A 21,779-nucleotide genomic window follows, 5' to 3' on the forward strand; every position below is an offset into this window, starting at 1 on the left:
CAGTCCTGGGTATATGGGTTGTGCAAGAAGCACATTTTGAGAAAGCTCTGGGCATGCTGCAGTGGACGAAACTGCAGGAAAATAAAGGCTGAATATTTAGGTTACTGTGGTAAAGCAGGGTGGGGATGTAAAACACCCCAGGTCACATGCCACGTAAGAATACGGCAGGATAGGAATTGTCATCCTAACAAAAACAGAAAAGTAATGGCACTTGTCTGATTCAACTTTCCATCCCTCTAAAGAATTCACATTAATGGGAATGGGCCATAAGAGAAAGATCCGGCACTGAGAAGCTGATTTAATACTTATGGGAACATGTGCTTAAAGGGCCTTGTCCCAAATCACGCTGAATCGGTCACACAGCATAAGAGCAACTTGCATTTATGCATTGGCATAGATGTTGCACAGTAGGCAGAGCAGGATAATGCTGCTTGGATAGAATGAAATAATCCATTGGTTTTAGATAGGCATTAGATGGAAATGTCCTTGGCCTCTTTAGCTGTATGTTCTTTTTATTTATTTATTTCATTTCCATTTCCTTTTCCAAGGCTGACTGTATAAATGCTTTCCTGCTTTCCAAAGTTTTAACATAACGTTTCCTTAATGTTGACTCTAAGGGCAGCAACAGAGAATATTACAAATTCTTCTTCCCATTTTATAACAACATTTCTAACCTGCTTGAGGGTGAAAGCCCCCATATGTTGCTCCTGATATGCTATAAAAATGGCTGACAATTGCCTTTTGCCACCTGCACTGCTCTGAGCAGTTTTTCAAAGTTTTGGTTTTTTTTGTTCCTCTTGCACTCTGCAACTGGGGCTGTACAAGTGAGAAGCCCAGATCTGATTTGTGCAATAGATTATTTACGAGACAAATTCCTCAAACCATTCATCATGTAGCACAACACAGGCTATCAGCCATCCTCACAGCCAAAACATTTTCAGTGTTTCCAGCCCATGAAGTGCCCATCATCACTTTTAAAATATATATAAATAAAAGGAGAGAAAAACTGACCAGATGAGAAACCAGGCATTAATCATTTTTCTGCAGAGCACAGAAGTGGTCATAGCACCGCTGTAATCAGTAAAGTGCTTTCTGAAAAACATGTCTGGTGTCTACACTTCACTACCTACCATGCAGCATGAAAGGCTGAGATTGAGATGAAATCAGAATTGCCATCTCTTCTGTCAAATGCTAAAATTTAGTTAGTTCTACTTGATTAAGCTGTGCAACAGGACTAAAAGTTCTCTCAGATATTGGGGGAAAAAAAGGCAGGAGAGAATGGGAAAAACCTGAACATATCCATTATGTGAAAAGATGTGAAAATAATTCTCTGTCAACATTTCAGCTCACAGACACAGACTACATGGGTGTATTTCCAACAGCAATAATAGCATGAGTTGGGAAAGAGAGATTTGAAACAAACTTTAATAAATTCCCTCCTCTTTGAGAAGATGGACTTTTTCAAGTGTATCTAGGACATGGGTGCTGCAAAGAGGGGCAGAAAACTTGTTTTTCTTTAGTGTTTTGTGTGTGTAGTAACAATGCAAATACCTCCAAAATTGGGCAATTCTGGCTAGGGCTTTTCCATAGAAATGATGAGATACAGATGTGCAAATGCTAGCACACTTTTAATTGGTAAAACATAGACAGTTTTATGCATTAGTAGATCAAAATGATATAAAAACTGCTGAACTGGGTCACTGTTTGCTCAGAGGTGCTGTTTCCTAATGCTCAGGAAAGTCACCCATTGCTGCAGCTAAGAACAGAAGCACCTCCATGTCAGGGAACTGCGGGTCAGGACCAGAGCTGGTGTTGGGAAGGTTCAAGGTCCTGGACCACCACGAACTTCTTCAATGTCCATAAGCATGTGGGCTGGAGCAGGTGCATCCTTCAGAAATGCCAGAAAGTTTTCATTTGAATATTTAAGCACTTCCCAATCTAAAAAATTATCAGATAATTTATTTTTTCCACAGATTACTGAGATAAATTAAGAAGAATGAGAATAAATGTGTTATAGATGTGAAGAGCAGTGTTACGGGCTGTGGAAAGACAGACCTCAGAACATGACAAGCCTCTAGGGAATGTAAAGGAAACACAATTTAAATAATTGAGTAATTCAGAGATCATTTTTATCAGTTCTCCACATACACTCATCACTTCTCACAACACTTGGAAATCTTTTATTCTATAGGATTTGCCCACAAGGGCAGGAAGGCAAATGTCACGAGAACATTGTGTATATAGATCTTTCATAAAGATGAATAAGAGAAAATCTGGGGAAGGGAAAAAATAGTGAAGAAAAACCCAAAAGACAAATTCATTTATCTTCCCAAAGACAGGAAGGGGAAGGATTTTAGGGATGGATTTACAGATTTGTTTTTCTGCTTGTTTATGGGTGTGCTACCAACTGTCAAGTGAAACTTTCACACCTTTCTATGACTGTATTTTTCTAATCTCTAGACTCGCAATGAAATACCAGGGATGTTAGAAGGTAGCTGGAAACTGTAGTTGTTAAAATATTAACTAAGCCGGCCCTGAACAGCAAATAAATCTTATAAAAGTGGCAGCTAAATAACTCAGTTCCCACAAGCTTGAATAAAAACAACTATTTGGCATAAAAAATGGTTTGATCTTTTAAAATTTGGAGATAAAGTTAAAAGGGCAAAGACCTCCAGGCCCTTTGTGGTCATATCCCGCATGGAATTCACTTGTGATTAGAGCCCTGAGATATACAAGGGAGGGCTTGCTTCATTTTATTTTATTTCATTTTTATCAGAGGGTGTTCTTTTTTTTTCTAATTAAATTTATCTTGCCAAATTTTATTAACAATACTGAAAAAAAAAAAAGAATGTTTTCACCAACAGCTTTAAATTAAACAGACTATTTTACATTTCAAAATGCTTCATTGTCTCTAAATATATCTAAATGTAATAAAAAGGCTTAAAAATACAAAATGGAATGAAACACTTCGGACAAATCCAAGTTATTTTTTGTATTTTTGTTTTCATTTTGGCTAGCAATGCCCCCACATCAATTATTCATACAGCTTTTCCGAGGAGAGACAGCAGATGGTATTGATCTAGGAGTGTTTCAAAAATGTAAAGCAATATAGCGTTGTTTTTACGGTACCCAAATTATAGGGCTCATCCTAAGAAATGCTGAGGTACCATAACTAGCCTCATCAAAACAGTCATGAAAACTTTTTGATTCTTCATGTTTCCAAAACTATTACCGTGTGATTTAAGTATGTAAGAAACACGACCAGGTATACGTGGTCTAGTCGAGACTTTCAACTTTTCTGGCTCTTCTTGTCTACAATGTGCCCACTTTCTACCACTGCTCATCGAGCTGTTACATGTGCACCTTGTGCCATGTTCCCATAACTGTGTTTACTCTTACTTTATTTTTTCCATAGAGCTTCATAGGTAGACTGGTTGACACATGAACATCATTAGGCTTTTAATTAAAAAGCAGTGGAAATAATGAGGGAAAACCTTACATGCTCAGGATAATTATTTCAGAAAAATGTTAACAACTCAGGTAGGCTTTTTCCACTACTACTTACACTGATTTAGAGTAAGTGAAAAAGTAGGAAAGGAGAAAAAAAAATAATTTAAAATTTCTAGCAGGCAAGGCAGCATAAATACAGCAGGACAGGCTTCAAGAGCTCAGGCACTGACTGCTATGAGAGCAGAAAATATGACAGAAGCAAATGTTTGATTTGCATTTATTCTGGTTTTCAGCCCAGTGACTTCCTGAGCTCCGGATGAGCATTTATTTTCCAGATTTCCAGCATTCAGCAAGCACTTCATCATAGGATGCAATCACATCATTATACTTCTTAACAAAATATAACACCAGGATGCACTGACCTGAGAAAATAGTGACTCCCTGTTGAAAATGTACCACAAGAAACACATTTTGTTTCGAGGAAGAAGCCTGAATTCATATGGTCAATCTCCAATTCATGGTAAAATAAAAAATTAGGGCATGCATGGAGATACCGAAATTGTTCTGTTCAAGCTGTATGTGGTCCACTTTATGATGCTGAAAATACTTGTTAATCATTTGGACTTGTTTTCAGGATAAAATCCTGGTAACATATGAGTAATAGGAAGCTTTTTATTTACCATCATTAAGAAGAAAAAACCTCTCAACCACCAGTGTATGTAGGCCAATATAACTTCACTTTTAACTGCCAGCTCTTTAAAAATGGGTAGTTCCAAGTAGCAAAGTATCAGAGTGAATTACAGATGAAAGGATAAAGGTCTGGATGCAGACAGACATTTTTAATTTTAGTACAATCCCGGATCTTAAAGACCAAGATGACCAATGACACAGCAGTGGACAGGTAATGATTCTCTTCTAATATATGTAAATTTCCTTTATCAAATTTCTGCAGATAATGGGGGCTCTAAGCCTTACCACTTGAGTCAATTCAAAGCTGAGGAAAAGCTGGAACTGATTCCCCCCCTCAGACACGGGAGATTTTTCCCATCAGGGAAGAACTGCACCTCTGGCACCCTGAAGGATATCCTGAACTCTACTCAGGAATCAGCCAGTTTATTGTTTTGTTGTTTGTTTTTCCCCAGGCTTCTCCCATTCTAGTGAATACCCTCATCATCAAAGCTACAGCTACTCTCCAGTTATATATATATATATATAATGTCATTTTCAATGCAGAACAGAAACCAAAGTCAAAAAAAAAAAAAAAAAAAAAAAAAGCCATAATGTAGAATTTTTCCCCAGGCAGTCCTCTGTTTCAGAGTTGGTCATTAATGTCCCCAGGCACTTTTGCAAGGATGATAAGTCAGCTTTTCTGTCCTAATCAAATTCCAAAATAAGTAATTGCATTTCCTCCATCTTAATGCCACTCACACTTTCAACTAGATGTATTATTTCTCACTTCTAGCCTGACTGTTTTCTGCTGTTGCACTACCATGTTAAACAGTTGCAACGTTATATCCCAGAGGTGGCATAGCAGGGCATGGGGAGGAACTGATCTCTACAGCTTTGCAAACACTGCCTTGGACCCTTGGGATGGAAGCTGCCAATGAAACACCGTCATTTTCCAACATACAGTTAGTTTCCAGTGATATCTGATATTCTCTTATGAAGCTCCATCTGCCCAGAGCTGGAATAGGAGATAGCTGTGGTAATTGTGCAATAACTGCTAGAGACCAAATAGTTTCTATTACACTGGGAGACATACAGTTGGCTGACAGAAATGCGATGCACATGATTGAAAAGCATTAACTTTGCAGTTGTGACTTTTAAAACTCATCCTTATTTCTCAACTTGGGAGGAAGGAGTAGGAGGAAGGAAGAGAAAATGAAATTATTTTCACAGAGAAGATTAATTCCTGCAGAACAAAGGTCTCAGTCTCAATTACCTGGAACTACTTTGACTTTCCATGAAATACTTTCTATGCAAACCAGTAAACCACCACGGGAGTACCCAGCCCAGCTTGGGTACAAAATTGCAATAGTATCAATTTAGACTAATTGTGGATCTGGCTTGATACAAACAAGATAATTTTCTAGCTGGAATTAAAGCAGGCACTACAATGTGGCCAAGTAGGAAGACATCTCCCATCCAAATGACAACAGGAAATAATTACCCTTCAATTTTCTGCCTGTCTGGACTCCAGAAATGCTCTCACCTCTCTGTCACTGCAAGGTGCTCTTTCCTTCCTGCAGAAATCTGAAATAACTTTGGGGCCTTTCTGGAGAGGGTGCATCATCAGTGAATACACTTGGATCAACTCTTCCTCCTGAATGACATCTCCCATAGCATCACAGACTCCAGATGAGTTTATGGCTGGTCCACAACCCATCTTCGGTGTTTTTTATCTAGCTTTGGCAGCTTCCTAATGAGGTGCTGCAGTGAGACCCATTTCAGGGGGGGGGGAGGTGGCAAGCTCCATCCACACAGACCAGAGGGCACGTAATTCTGGGGTATACCTAATAAATACAGGAGCCACTCTCATAAAAGTTATGTGATGCAATAACGAGTAATTTTGTGGGTTTGGCATTACAGGTGTAAGAATCACCTTCAAGTAATGAATATCAGAAATGTGAGATATTGAAGCTCTCACGATAATCTCCTGAACTAATAGGAGAAATAACATCTGAAGCCAAAAGTGAAGGAGGCCCTCGCTGAATAAATGAAGTAGGTAGGTATGTTTGCCATACAGCTCCTTCCCCACGGTATGAAATAGTGAGGTTTCCCATTGCAAAGACTAGTGGCTGGCACCTGAAACATGCCTTATAAAAAAGTACCACACAACTCAAAGGCCAACACATTTAGTACTGCAAAACATTTGTTTGCTCTGCTGAATGGGCTTTATCCTCACTCCAAAGAGCTTTTGGGTCAGGTTCCCCTGAGAATGTTTACAATTCCAGCTCTTGATGTGTAAGTGGTAGCAGGCCTCACGGGTCACGACGCCTGCAGACCTAGGCCCTTTCCTCATTCTGCTGTGTGCCGGTGGCACTCTGGCTGCCCTGACAAGGCCTTTGCCAGCTGGTCAGAGCGGCTGGGGAGCTCTGTAAGCGCTTGTCTTGTTGCATTTGAGCACAAAAAGCAGCCTAATGGCAAACGGCTCGTGAGGCAATTCTTGTCCGGCTGACAAGCAAGGAAGAGGACAGACAGATTTCAAAGCATGATTGCAAATTTCTTTAAAAGGGACGCAGAGCTGCAGAAGACTACCACTTGCTGATGATATACTGAAATGCCTTCTGATAGACCAGCTCGGTGCTGGGGCTGGTTGTTGAGCTGCAGGCTGCACGGTTCCACACGCCTCACACGCCTCACCCCCAGGCCTGACGGCAGCCACAAGGAAGGGAGACACAATGGGCTGACTGCTTCTCTAAGGCTTTGTTTTGGGTATAACAGTGCAAGACATGGACTTGCCACAAGACAGGACTGCCACATTTAAAACAAGTTTTTGCTCAGTTGAAAGAATTGTTGTGTTAAATATGGTACCGGTATTTAAACCTGTATAGATCAAACTGCACTGAAATAATTGCTCCATTATACATTAAGACATATATGCCATTTCCCCTGTTCTAAAAAGTGAGCATAAGAAGTGACAGGTGCAAAAAAGACAATTTAGTAAGATTTTAAGAGGGAATAAATAAATCTTTTTTTTTTTTTTTTTTAAACACAACTTCAGTATGGTCTACAGAGGACACATCAGTAAGACCATTCTAACATTGCAGATTTCTTTTTGCCTGTCTGCTACTACAGCTTTTCAATTTCTCCATAAAGTCACAAATCTGCCTTTTTTTTTTTTTTTTTTTTCCTGGTGTTAAGAGATACCAGCGACTATCAAGAGAAGACAGGTTGAATAGTTTTCTGCACAGAGTCTGTATTTTCAGACATTCAATGAGCCTTGAGTTACAGTTAATACCGATCTATTATAATTCCAATGGATTTAAATATGTCGTCAGACAAAAATGATAGTGCACAGAGTGGCATATCTTCAGAGACTTTTGGTAGTGGGGTTGCCCATCATTCTGTCTGGTGCTTCAGATTATGATTTCCAGAAAAACAGGTGGGGGCATGAGCATCAACAGCGAATACTGCAGTGCCTGCAGGATCCCTATGTAATTTATTAGCATGGTATTTGCTCCTCTCCCTTACCACTCTGCCTTGCCTCTTCCTCTCATAAAAACAGTAGGAAAAATATGTACTGCCATCCAGAAATAAATCACTGTATTAGACTTGGACAATCACTAACAGAAGCTGAGTACCCACAAGGCAAAAACAGTGACAAGTGTCTGAAAAATTAAAATTATAATGAAAAGATTATGTACAAAAGTAACTCTAACAACAACCTTCAACCTTTTTTTCAGAAGATACACACACACAGAGGTCAAATACAAAAAGGCTTCTGAAAGTTCCATGTTCCACAAGATCTTGGCCATGCATTCTCCCTATAACATACTGCTCTACTTTGCATAAGCTTTCTCTGCCCTCATACCCAATGGGAGATCTCCCTCAGTGTTTGCTTAGCATGACCACTCAGAACAAACCATTCAGACTGGCACCACCACAGAGCTGTTCTTTAAACTTTCTAAAACATAGCCTGAGAATGAAAACATTGCAAATTGCCACTGGATCCTCAAAGCAGAAGAAGTAAACAGCCTTACCTCCTGAATGAGGTGGTGGTCCACACAACAGCACCATGCCCTGGCCCTGGCGGACGGATACAGTGCTTCTTGTTCTGGTCTTGAAGTTTTCGAGATCTGCCAAGAGAGAAAGAAATCATTTAAAGGGAATTGTTTTTTTCCTAATGAGGACAGAAGGTTCATTAGGACTTTGCTGTGTGACAGGGAAACAAAGTGATCATCAGCTTGGATGAGAAGTTCATGGGAATTGGGTGGACTACAGTGCAGCAGAAGGCTGCTGTGGCAGCCAGTTACCAACAAAAAAGCAGCAAAAAGATCAGAAAACATCTCCACAAGTTTCAAGGTGTTGTTCAAGGTAAGGGGAAAAGCTTTTGATTTACCCAGGGCAGAAGAAACATCCAGAGAAAACTCCATCAACCCGTAATGCTGCTAGAGTTTTTTCTTATAAATTTAAGAACTATTGCCTTAAACGATCACAGCCCCCAATTACATTATAACCCAGTTCTGTTTCCCTTTAGGAGACTTGTTACCGATGCCCTTGCAACCCATGTGTAGAAACCCTTCCTTTCCCATAAGGAAGTCTCCTGTTAATAACTATGTTAGCCACGCAGTGCTTTAATTAAATTCAATTCCTTCTTCCACCTCTCTCCCTTTGCTCTCCTTCAGGGGCCATGTACTGCAAAAATGCAGCTCCCTCTCTTGCCTTGCTTGCTGAATTCAAGAAACTTGCTATTAAATGATGAGGTGATGCTCTGTGAGCTGAGCAGCGGCACCACTTATTGATCAGCATCATTGGCTGCTGTGGGAGCAGTAACACACTGAATCACTTTCATAGCCTTTTATCTTTAACAGTCCCTTGCATTTCAGGTTTCATTTTTTTCTGCTTTCCGTGTGGCAGAGCCACAGTTTGGTGATTGCAAACCTGTTAGTGCAGTTGGGAACAAGAGGAAACATAGGTGATAAATATTTAACAGCAGGAATTAGTAGGAACATCATTATAATTTTAAAAGTGTGAAAAATTAAGCCTTGATTTTTATCCACTCTTGATTTTTTTTTTTTAATTATTACTTTTTAAGCACTGGTGTGCATACTTAAAAAAATTTAAATTTTTTTTCATACTGACTAGTATGCAGGCCACCACCTCAGAGTGGCCTGAGTTGGAGCTGAGCATGCCGCATGTGCGCAGGCAGTGCTTGCTGCCTTCACTCTCATCATGGTAAATTAATCATGTACATAAATACAAACCAATCTGAAAGAGCTGGGTTGTCATGCAGATCAGCTATTATTCTAATGCTAGTACTTAGAAACCTTGTTCATGGACATGTCCTGCTGAAGTCAAATTCAGGACAAAATCCAGGCAAAAAGGGAGCTACACTGGAATCAACAAGTAGAAATTTTCTTGTGCTAGTAGTCATCATGAGATTTCCAGCACAGGTCTGTCATGCCCTCATGCTCTACGTTTCATCATTCCAGGGATCTCATTATAATTTCAGCTTTTTCATTTGCATTTCAGAGGCTAAATATTGTGGTTTGAGGGAGATTTTAAAAAGATGCTGCACTGCAGAGAACTACTCATGAAAACAGAACCAGTCCAAAATTCTGCTTCAATCCATGGACAGAAGCAATGCTGACCAAATCAAGGTCATGGTGCTGCCTGCATCAGCTGCCAGCTCTGTTGTATAATCAAACTCCTTGGGCAAAATGGGTTCACACAAAAGGTTCAAAACTAGATGAGTTTAGAATTGGTCCAAATGTAATCTGGGTATCAATTTAGCAGCAAGTTCACAAGTGTGAGCTGTTTGCTCAGACTCTTGTCTAGGCAGAGCAATATATAAGCAGCAGATCCTCGTGAAGATTCAAGGTCATGTAAAGCAATTTATGATACAGCATATAGATAAGGGAGAGAATAAAACAGACAATCACAGAAGAATTTATTAGAGTTAAATAATATATAATATGGAAGATTCTTCATATCGCTATTTAGCTGTAACTGTTTTCCTCTGTCTTTGTAGCAGTAACTAATCCATTATGCCCTCTGCATATACACACATATGCACACACACACCATTTTAGAGACTGCACTGGATTCAGTTTCCATGCACAAATTTTAAAAGAGCCATATGCAGGTCTGCTTTGGAAGGTAAGAAGGGAAAAAAAACTGCATCCACTCAGCCTGCATGGTTAAGCCTACTTGTACAGTGCTCTAGGGAACGCTTCAGTTAATCACGGGGGAGGGAGTGGGAGAGGTCTTTCATTACCAATCATAAGAAACAGCACCTGCTTGGTGACCCAGCAACTCCCAATTATAATAGCGTGGAGAGAAAGTGCATGACTCAGTAGTCTAAATGCAAATCTAGTCCTCAAACTTTTTCTGCAAGGAACAAATAACCCATTTGTTGACAAAACAGCCATATATTTATGACAAGAAAAGAGCTGCTACTAGGAACAGAAGTCTCTGTGTGGATGAACAACTAGGAAATGATGGAAGAATGGTCAAAATCAATTAGAGGCAGCAAACAAAGCAGAGCATTCATCATTATCATTCCTGGTGCAAACTATTGAGTTTTTAAAGTCAATTGTCAATTCCAAAAAGCCTCATGCATGTGCTAAAAATCTGTCTCTGAATAAACTAGCAAGATTAAGGTAATTATAAGAAAGGCTAATGTCTCATCAAACTGATTGGACTGATTATTCTGATGCCTTCTGAAATCCACACTTTAAATTTATTTGTGCAATACCTAAATAGTAACATGAATTAATAATAGTATAATTACATTTGAAAAATGTTATTAGTAAGAAACTTCATTTAAACATCAATTTGTCATGCGATCTTTTCTGAGAAGTTAGGAATTGTATCAGTATTGTTGAATGGTTGCAAAGTGTTCAGATCAGTGATGTGCTGATTCAAGAGGTTCTTCTGCTTTCACATGCTGTGCAAAATGGACAAAAACATTTCATACAAGCTTCTGCTCAAATGGGTGCAAAATATTGCGCTGAAATTTTGCACGGTTGAATTCCCCATATACGGAGGTAAAACTGGTTGGTAGACAAAAGTTAAACACACTTGCTGGATACCTCCCCACAGGAAGCTTTCTTGCAGGAGTAACACTCTAACACTTTTTTTTCCTATTTCTGTTATCGTCTTCCAAAGGAAACACAGTTGTCTACTGCCCTGCCTGGAGAGTAGCAAGAAATTATTCTGTGTACTTCTGACATTAAAAATCAATGGGACAGTAAAGCAGAAAAAAAAAAAAAAAAGAACCCTTGCAGCTGGAGAATGACTCTGAACTACAATGTAAATGCTTTAGTTGCTTGTGTCTCCCTGATGAGCCTCAACCACATTCTAGTTCGCCTTGCCCCTAAACCCAAAGATCCTGGCTTTGGGATAGGATTACATGTGAAGATTTTTGTTCTTATATGTCATTAAAAAAACAACAACATACAAACACACCAAAAAACCTAGAAGACTTACAAGCCAGCAGGCTGCCTGACTTCTTGGCACACTTACTAGTTTGGAGGAATGCTTGACGTGGGACTATAATACTTCCATGTTTCTCTCGATACCAGCACTCTTTATATCAAAAAGCACACCTGAGCAGAATGAGGAGACTTGGGAAATCTGGCTGAGGTTTGCAGGTGCCCTTTCACTGGACCTGCCCACTGCGCTGGGGCCAATGAACCCCTGGGGCAATGGGGCTGTTCAGCACATGCTGCTGCAGGGCTGGTCACTGCCCATACCTGTCCTTATTCTGCTCCCCATGCTACCTACACCGTGTTACAGTCTTCTACACCTTATTGTTCATCTGTTTCCCCTGTGTACATTGTCAATGCAGTCACTGTCCCCTGATACAAATATTTTTGCCCCCTATTTTGAAAACAAAACAATTCAAGATCTTGAAAAGCTGCTGAGCATATAGACAACGATAGGAAAAAAGACAATTTCAGATTTGGGAGGGAGGCAGTGAAAGCCTTGAACAGGTCACTCTATCAAAAGGAAGCAAGACATTTCTGGTTTACCTGCATAAGTATTGTCATGAAGAGACAATGCTATCTCCTCAAGTGTTTGCTAGTGGAGGAGGATGTAACAAAAACTAATGGCTAGGAAGCTGAAGTCATGGAAACAGAAGTTCTGTAAGGCTTATTGTGAGTGATGATGATCAGCTGCTGGCATAAATTACAACAGAAAGCAGAGGGTTCAGCACCCTTGAGGTCTGCAGATCAAGATCACCTTTCTAGAGCATGTACAAACAGTAACTTTTATCACACTTACGCAGCCAGGTTCAGTTAGGGATAAACTGGTGGAAATATGGCAGTGATAAATAGGAGCTATATTATAGGGCACTACATCCTTCTAGATGTCTGGTGCATGAAACGCCGGTGAGGAGGAGGAGGTCTGGAAGCCAGGGTGATGGTCTGGTGGCTTGATGCCCACTGACAGACCTGGGAGTCCCAGAGGTGGGCTCCTGGGACTTGGCAAAACAGTACGCAAGAAATCTGAAAATAATCACGCTACGATTAATTATTTCAAGCTCCCCACAGGGTACTAAATACCTCATAACAGAAATAAAAGACATGTTCATTTTCAGACTTTACAGTTAAATGTTAGATATAATGCACTGAGCATCAGTAAACAGAAGGGAGAGAACAAGATGAAGCAAAACAATGCCTGGAAGAGATAAGTTCATTAAGTTTTAGCACGCAGGCATCTTTGAAATTTAATTAAATTTTTTAGGGTGGGAATTGCTTCAATTACAGTGATCTTTCACTGCCTAGATCAAGACAGAAAGGAGCCTTAATTTCAATAAAAATATTTACACATTAAACAAACAATACATGACCAGAATCAAGGACTGCTCACGTGGGCAGAAAGATATATTGTTGGAGCCAGGATCCCTGCATGCACTTTTGGTGAAAATGTGTTCATTCAGTGATCCATATTTGTGGCACTAGGCAGTATGCAACCATTAAGAAATACTCCTTCTATTCATAGAATGGAAAAGAAAATTGCACAGTATGGCAGATGCAATAAGGATGTAAACCTACCCTGACTAATCAACGCAGCAGGCATCTGCCTGAAAAATCCTAGGTCATTTGAGTGAGCAAAAAGTGCAATTCACTGTGTTTTGTTCATAAACTCATCATTGAAACCACATCAAATGGCAGCAAAATACTGATTGCCAATGATGCCTCTCTCTTCATACACTCATACAGATACAATAAAACTGCAGGCCTGCACATTTCTACTAAGTGGTTATCTTTAAATGAAAGGAAAAAATAATTAAAAGTTACTTTAGACAACAAAAGCGTGATACAATCATTAAAATGTAAACAATGAAAAAACACGACTCTAGTAGGTACATAAAATCTACATAAATTTGTCTGCATATAAATTCCTGTATCCTTTGAGGTTCAAGAACTACGCACAATGCTGTTTCCTAATGTGTAATTATTTAGGACTGAAAAAGAGAAACAACAATTAAAAATTCTCCAATTTTATTATGATGTGTGATTTAAAATAATTAAGATCAGGTATTTATAGATCTGATATTAGATACATAAAATAATTCCCTTGCATGTTGTTTTTTCCCTATTTAGTTTGGGCATTCTCTCTATTTATTAGGTGATTGCCAAATTGATCAAGAGAAATTACTGAGGAAGGAAATAGTAGTACTTCTCATTCTGGAGGTCAATGTACTGCCAAAGCTTATTTGCAGTGCACAATACTAAAACAATGACTTCAATGAAAATAGAAAATATTGTAAAAGCTCCAGTAACTTCAGTACTATATGAGGAAGAGATTAGCAATGTTTTCAGTGCATAAAGGAGACCATTCAGAGGGCAGTCTAGCAGAAACACACACAGGTTAGCGTACTTAACACTTAATCAGACCTCATTCAAGGAGTGAGTGAGGATACCATTTAAACTTTATCTCCACAATGTCACTTCTCAATCAGATTTCATGGACACACACGAGTATAAAGGGACATGTATTTAATCTGTGAAAAATACATTGATTTGTGCCGCTGACTCTATACTAGCAATTGCACAACCTTGGGAAAGTCACGTAACTTCTCAGTGTCAAAGTTTGCACTCTGCTAATGATGAGTATTTGTCTTAAAAATGCCTAATTAGCTGACATTTGTACATAAACTTGACATGTAACAAAAAGACAGTACATGAGTGTGATACACTATTAGCATGTACATGCTAACACCCTTCCTTTAATATGAACTTGAATAGTTTTGGTTGCATTACCAGATCATAGAACAGAATCACAGAATGTCTTGAGTTGGAAGGGAGCCACCAGGATCATTCAACTCCCGGCTCCACACAGGACCACCCAAAAATCAGACCCCATGTCTGAGAGCATCGTGCAAACGCTCCTTGAACTCCAGCAGGCTCGGTGCTGTGAGCACTGCCCTGGGGAACCTGTCCCAGTGCCCGACCACCCTTCGGGGGAAGAAGCTTTCCCTAACACCCAGCCTGACCTTCCCCTGTCACAGCTCCATGCCGTTCCCTCAGGTACTAGATTTTTCTGGGACCTCCAGTAAAAGTCTGCCTTAGCATCTAGTAACACAGCGTAAACAGGTAGCAGTGACTAACGTCAGTCTAATTCAGATTCTTATTCCTCAAAATCATTCAAGAGCCAAGAACATGCCAGCAGCAGCTGTCCCCATACCTTAATCCCATCACCTTTTCATTTTGTGCAGGGTATTGAACCGAATGACCTCCTTCCAAAACCTCAAATGTGGTTTAAAAAAAGCTTAAACAATTTGAAATGATCCAAAGCCCCTTAAGACTTTGTAGTTTGTCTCAGAAAATGGCATACGAACATTTTAATCGAAAACATATGGATTTCAGAGTAACAATTATCCAACTTTGTCTAGAGTAATGAAAAATTTCCCCAAATTTCAAGTACAAAAGCCAGTCTTTAGAGCAAGGAAGATTCAATTATAAGCAAAACAAGAGTTGTAACCTTTTATCTTGTATTAGGACTTACTTGTGTTTGTACTTTATTTATGAAATTCAGATAAAATGAAATTTGGTAAGTCTTTTTTCTAAGCGATTACTCGATAAGTCTCAGAAATCAAAGTTTGCTCTTTCAAAGAAAGATTTCGCAGATGACATCAAAGCACCAACAAGTTAGCAGGAGCAGATTAGCTCCTTGTTCTCTTAAGTTCCCCAATATCAAGGTTAGCAGGGAGTAGTGCAATATTGGACCTGTGCTTTTAGTATTTATATCCATTTTCATTTATAGCTTCACTGATTGTTCTATTTTAAGGTATTTACCCAAGCAGAGTGTTTACAGCGTGTGTACACAAGGTCCATTTGGTTCCCGTTATTGGCTACAACACGGAAATAATTCAGCTGCTGAACTCAGCACACCCTGGAAACAAGAGTGAAACAATGAGGCTTCCCTTAGGAGCTGCAAGTCTCAGGTCATTGGTGATTTGACAGAGAGATCCCTATTTTTTATGAAAGCTAAGCTCTGTTTTGCCTTACTTTGTTTGCCAGAGGAGTGTTTCCATGGTTTTTCCTTCTTAGGCTTTTTTTTTTTTTTCTTAAATGCATAGCATATTTTTAGAATCCAAAGTACTTTTATAATTATGCCAGTTCCAAAATTAAGAGAGAACTCGATGCAAGAAGGCTATTTTAGATCTAACAAACTCTTAAACAAAAACAAAAATATTATAGAAAATTACACGAACAGAAAATGATTCAAATTGATTGTGACAGGTGTCTGCATGTCTTTTAGAAAGCCAATTTCTGTGACTATATCACGTAGAAAGAAGCACTGCTGTACATCTCCTTGAATGGCATACTGTCAAAAACTCATACACCATTAGTGAACCCTTTGTCATTACATTTAAGATTTTTTCCTAATGATTAGAAAAGTGCTGTCAATGCTATTTTTATCTATTATTCTCATTCTTGTTTAACTGATATGAAACTATTTCTCCTTTTACTATACTCTAGCCAAAACATACATACATCAATCACTTCTTTATACATCACTGAATTTTAATTTCCAAAGGAAAACATGACTAATATTCAGGCTTAGAGAAAAAAAAAGGAAGAAAAAGTGGCTTCTGTGGTGCTGTATTTGACTTAAAGTCTATCTCTAGAGATCTCTGTAAGCAAATTTGGTAACACATCAGTGATACTGCTGTAGTGAGCTGATGTTAATAGCAAGCAGCTACTCAAGCATAATACCTTTATCTGTGTGTTTATCTATATCTTCAAACGGATTATTATTTTTATAGAGTGAGCTATTCAGTGAACCTTAATAGAGCATGCATACAATTGAAGGAAAAACAAAGGATTGTAACATGGGAACCCAAAAATACAAACACAAGATAATTGAAAGGCTTTGATGATGCAGACACAGGATGTAAACCGGTCTAGAAGCTATCTGTAGAAACCCACAGCTACCCTTCATTAATGGAATATAACCTTGGTACTAAGCAAAAGTGGGTTTGAGTATAAAAAAACAAGAATCCAACCTATATAAAACGTATACAGTAAAACTTGGATATAACAGAGAGAGTGATCAGTGAATAAAAAGCAAGTGATGCAGTAGTAGTAGCTAGACCGCATGAATCTTTTCCCATATAAATTGCACAGAGTGTGTGGTTTCATATTCCACCCCTGAGGTTTGGTTGTAATGTGGATACAAGAAACTTGAAAAGTTAAAAATGAATTTGATAAGTTAAGAATTGGCACACTAGAAAACTAAAACACAACAAAACAAAAAATTTGATCACTGACAATTTGGGGTCTCCATTAGTGGAAAAAAACACACACACACACACAAAAACACTATATACATTAAACTTCATACAAACTTTGAATAACCATGCACTGAGCCCCCAAACAACAGGATGTATGGGAAATACTGTAATGACATAGGTAAGGTGTAGTTACTTAATTTACATGAAAGAAACTCAAAATCCACTTATGTACACACATACAGGCAAGACACCTGGAGTCAATTTTCAACCATGACTTAAAGAGATTTACAGAGCATAACGTGGTTTTCCTTCTCATACCCCTTATATAATTTTAATGTGATCCCAGCAATCTAAAAATTAGATTGATGTTTAAGGTCATATTCAGTCCTTGAATCAAAGTCAATTGGAATTCTTTGATTAAGGGCCATATGATGTGATGGCAAGGGGATTCTGAACAGGCTGGCAACAACACCTTGTTCAACAAAAGAGTGACCAGTGGGATTGGCTAAATCTTCCTCGTTCTGACTGAATAGACCCTTCTACCAAAACATAAGCCTGTATGCCCTCTTCCAAATTGTTTTCATCAAATTTGCCTAACTCTAATACACATACAACAGAGCACTCTTTAATATCCTGGATAAAATACACAACCAGATGGAAAAAAAAGTAATTTGCATTGCCGTCCATGGAATAATATGACTTCATTGGATGCAGGCTATAAACTATGCTAATTTGGCCCATAATACAGTCTTGAAGATGAGATTCTAGTGCATCTCAATCAATTACAGACTTTAGAGGACATTGGTTTGAAGAAATCATAGCCTGTCTATATGAAGGCAGGCTGAAAGCACTTTAACTGATGACTAGCACCCACAAAAGCATTAAAGCTTTTTGCTCTTGAAACACTTGACAAGATTTGCCTCTTGATATTTATGGCTCTAATATCTCTAAACACTGTCTCTATAAAACCTGTGCCTGACTTTTTAAAAGCAGGGTTTTATGTCATCCCTTTCACAAATACACAAAGATTAAGTTCTTCTGCCCATGTCCTTGCTGTTGTGTCAGGACTACACAGCTGGCTATGCAGTTTGGAATAAAAACCCCTTTGATACAGAGCGTAATAGAATTTTAGTTTAAGAGCTGGTGTTTGAATGAATAATTTTTAGAGTCACTGATTTGAGAAATGGTTTACAAGTCTGGGGATGAAAGCTTTCTAATCTGACCTTTAGAACAGAATTTTCACTGGGATTTCTACTTTACTGGAAAAAAAAAAGAGTTGTAGATGTAAACATCTTGTCATTCTCCCAGCCTGCCTCCCCTCTGGAAAATAATTCAGGTTGGACTTTATTACTGTAGGCATTAACATTGCTCTGCCTGTTTTACCAAACCACCAGGTCCCGTTTGGACTTCCAGACCTTTACATTCCCTGTTTTTCCTGAACAGAAACGGGTAGCATTTTCACAAGATGCAAAAATTCTCAGATAAGCCTTTGCTGTAGGGATGTGTACTTGGAGGACTCCCAATCCCTGAACTGAAACCACACGTTTGTACAGGAGGCACGCTGCCTCCTGCTAGGGAGAATGGCTCTGCGAATGGCCACACTGGTGATTACAGACGGAAATATCTGGTGTTTGGATGTACGTGTTCATCAGCCTCTCCCACAGCTCCCAGGGCTACACACTAGACCAGATTTGAGCTTCTCCCACTCGTTCCTGGAAGGGAGATCTGCCAGCAGTGGGGCTGCCCGCAGGAGAGGGCACAAAACAAGGACACCCAGCCCCTGCCCTGCAGCAGCCTGCCCGTGTGCTCTGAAAAGAGATGCTGCAGAGACTTTTATTTAAGAACATGGACCAGCCCCACTGAAGCCAAACGTCTGTTTAAGTCTGCAGGAGACAAGTAAAATATGAAGAGCCAGCAAGAAAAACAGAATGAAATACGTGCCAGCCAACAGCTTGTTTTCCTCCCCAGCCCTCCCCGCCCTGCCTGTCACTCAGATCTCTGACCTATGCATCATCTTGGACTTTGACATCTCTATCTGGGTTCTCATATTGAGACTGTGTTTAAATCTTGCCAAGTCTTTCTGACCACCATCTATCACAGACTGATTTGTCTATCCGCATGGCTACAATTTCTCCTCGGGCTTTTACCTTGCATCTCAACGACTGCGAGAGCTCTTCCTGCAGCTTTACAAGTGCCGCTGGCCAAAACACAGCTGCACAAGTCACGGATGCCCGCGCAGCGCTTGGACCGTTTCCTCCTCCATCACATCACGCCTGAGCTGCTTGTCCTCCCTGGGACGGCTCCTCGTGGCACGCTGCGGCCTCAGCACCTTGCTGGGATTTCATCTTTTCCCCTGAATAGGCAACAGTACAGCCCCAGTGCTTTTTAACCTTGTTTTATGCCACTCATCATACTGAACAGGGGCTCTTATAAAAATCTGCAACCTGTCCAAGCTGTCCACTGTTCTCTTCTCAAATAAAATTACTCTTTGCTATGATGTTACCAAAAAAAAATAATAATAAAAAAACACCTCCTTGACTTTACGTTCCTTTTAATAAAAACTGCCTGTTTACTATCCTTCTACAGGAAGTATTTCAAACATTCATTTTGAAGAAAGCCTTCTGCTTGAGTCAAAATGCTGAGGACTTAGAAAATTTTATTACTTTAATCTGGAAAACCTGCGCAGATATTTTCCCTTGGGTTAACTTGAACAGAATTAGTTTACTGCTAGATTTTTTTTTTTTTTTTTTTTTTTTTTTTAGCAAAACAATGCAATATTTGCACATGCTCTTCCAGCACAGATTCTGCAATACCATCAGAACTGCCATCAGCGGCAGGCAGGAGATACTGCACAGCCCCCTCGAGCTTGGTAACTGAGCGCTAACACAGCAGACACCCTGTGTGCTCCCTACTGGACCATGCTGTGCTGCACCTTCTTACTTTGTGCAGCTAAATGAATGCAAATACAGACCCCTAAATAATGCAAAATAATATGACACAAGCTTGCTGATCTTGAAGCTTCCCTTTACTTGATAGAAACACAAACAAAAAAATTACCCTGCAGAGATCCTGGTCTTCAGAGGTTACACGGTTGCTCAGGTTGCCTGTGAGAAGATACATTATTATGCCAGGCAGCACCACTTAGAGAAGAGAGATTTTTTCATTCTGTTCATCTCTCACTTCTAATGAATTATGAGATGGCAGTCACATTTGCTGCAGACAGGAAAACTAACAGGAGAATTTTTGACAAACATATTTAAAGCTCCACTGTTCTTTGAATGCCAACACTGACTCCCTGATTTTATTTTACACAAGGAAAATGGGAAAGAAAAAAACACAATGAAAAGCAGCCTCTAGGCTAAAACTGTTTGACATTGGCCTTGCATCCCATCAGCAGAAACAAGGTTTCTTGCAGTGATGGGGTCCACCTTTGGGTACAGGCTGTGCCTAGGGATCCTGGAACTGCTATTTTGCATCGATACAGAATTAGTAGAGATCTAACTAAGGCTTATAATTATTTCTTCAAAATATGTAACTAACTAAATAAACATTATTTAATTTGACAGATGAGGAGTTTTAGATCCAAAAGTGGAGACAATACAAGAAGTCATTTTAATAATTAAGAATATTACAAAGACCTCTTAGTTTCTTTGCATGTACTTATACAGCTGCTTACTTGGCTTATGCCTCATTATATTGCCCAGAAAACAAAGGTTCACTGACCCAACATACTTCTAAGGTTTGCAATGGAGAGAGAGAGAAGGTGGTGACTACTCCTCTTGGAGACTATGCCCAGATCTCACCATTGTGTGATAGAAGAATGGCTCCTGTGGCTGCACATGCAAAATCAGGAGCATCAGCGCAGGCAGAGAGTCCAGCTCTGCTCTGACTTTTTAAGACTACATTACAGGCAAGGTCGTTATGGGATTCTTAATGAAAATTTTAAGATATTAACATTTGAAGGAAATATCCTGATCAACTCTAATAAATATCTGCAAGTCATGAGTGGAAGACTTTAAAATGTACAGGTTTCAGTTAGCTATATACCATCTTCTCTTTTCAAGAAAGTATGGTTCAATCTCACAAGATAACCAAGATCCCTGAGGGTTAATGCACTCGTAAGGATACTGCTTTATATTGGCATTTGCATTTTGAAGCTATTTCATCTATTGTCAAAATAGTAATTTAAATTTATGATTTATTTTCCTCTGTAATTTATGCATCCTTCTAGCTGCCATCAGAACAAACCAGCTGGATATCAATGATTTGCAGAGGTAAGGCTGTACTCAGTGAAGAGAGCTGGGCTACAGTCTGAAGTTATGCCAAAAGGAAACTCTACTAATATCTACATAACTATTCAGCTGTTCCTACCCTTTGATTTAAGGAAAAAAAAATAGAAAAATATTCTGTAAATATAGCCCCATTCAGAGGATTAATACAACTGCTAGGGATACATTAATATTCACAGCTTCCTATAGTAGTGGCTCTTAGCCTTTTAAAAAGAGGCCAGATTTCAGGTGACTTCCACTGTTTCTGTAAGAATCCAATGGTAAAGAACCAAAGGGTCCATGACCACTTTGTTGGTTACACAGGTAACTTGTAAGGGCTTCAAGAGGGAGAGCGAGACCAGGGGATTTTGCTGATAAATGGAGCAGTATCAGGTCCTGCACAAAGCCGAGGGGAGAGAAGGAAAAGAAAGACCAAGTCCTGATCTCCCTTTAAGCTTTCTGTAGGAGCTCTGCGTTTGTCTTTATGACCTACGTATCAAGGCCATAAAGAGAATGGTGGTATTAAGTTAAAAGGTGAAAAGTCAGTGGGACTGATTAAGCCCCAGGTCAACAGATCTTCAAATGCAGAAATATCTATTCGATTTAAAAGTCAAATTGTCCCAAATTTCTGTGCTAAGAACGTGAAT

The 21,779-nt window shown here is 39.3% G+C and overlaps 1 protein-coding gene across 6 annotated transcripts in view; it reads right to left on the minus strand.

Annotated features, from left to right (window-relative positions):
• Positions 1–21,779, minus strand: part of LOC137862358 (contactin-4) — a 295,385-nt gene that overhangs the window by 87,312 nt on the left and 186,294 nt on the right. For all 6 annotated transcript variants that reach the window (XM_068694353.1, XM_068694348.1, XM_068694349.1 and 3 more), the window contains one exon: positions 8,154–8,249. In XM_068694353.1, coding sequence (XP_068550454.1) covers positions 8,154–8,249 — 96 coding nt within the window. The remainder of the gene's footprint in view (positions 1–8,153; positions 8,250–21,779) is intronic.

The sequence above is a fragment of the Anas acuta genome, chromosome 11 (assembly GCF_963932015.1).
Source record: "Anas acuta chromosome 11, bAnaAcu1.1, whole genome shotgun sequence".
In the NCBI taxonomy this organism is placed as follows: Eukaryota; Metazoa; Chordata; class Aves; order Anseriformes; family Anatidae; genus Anas; species Anas acuta.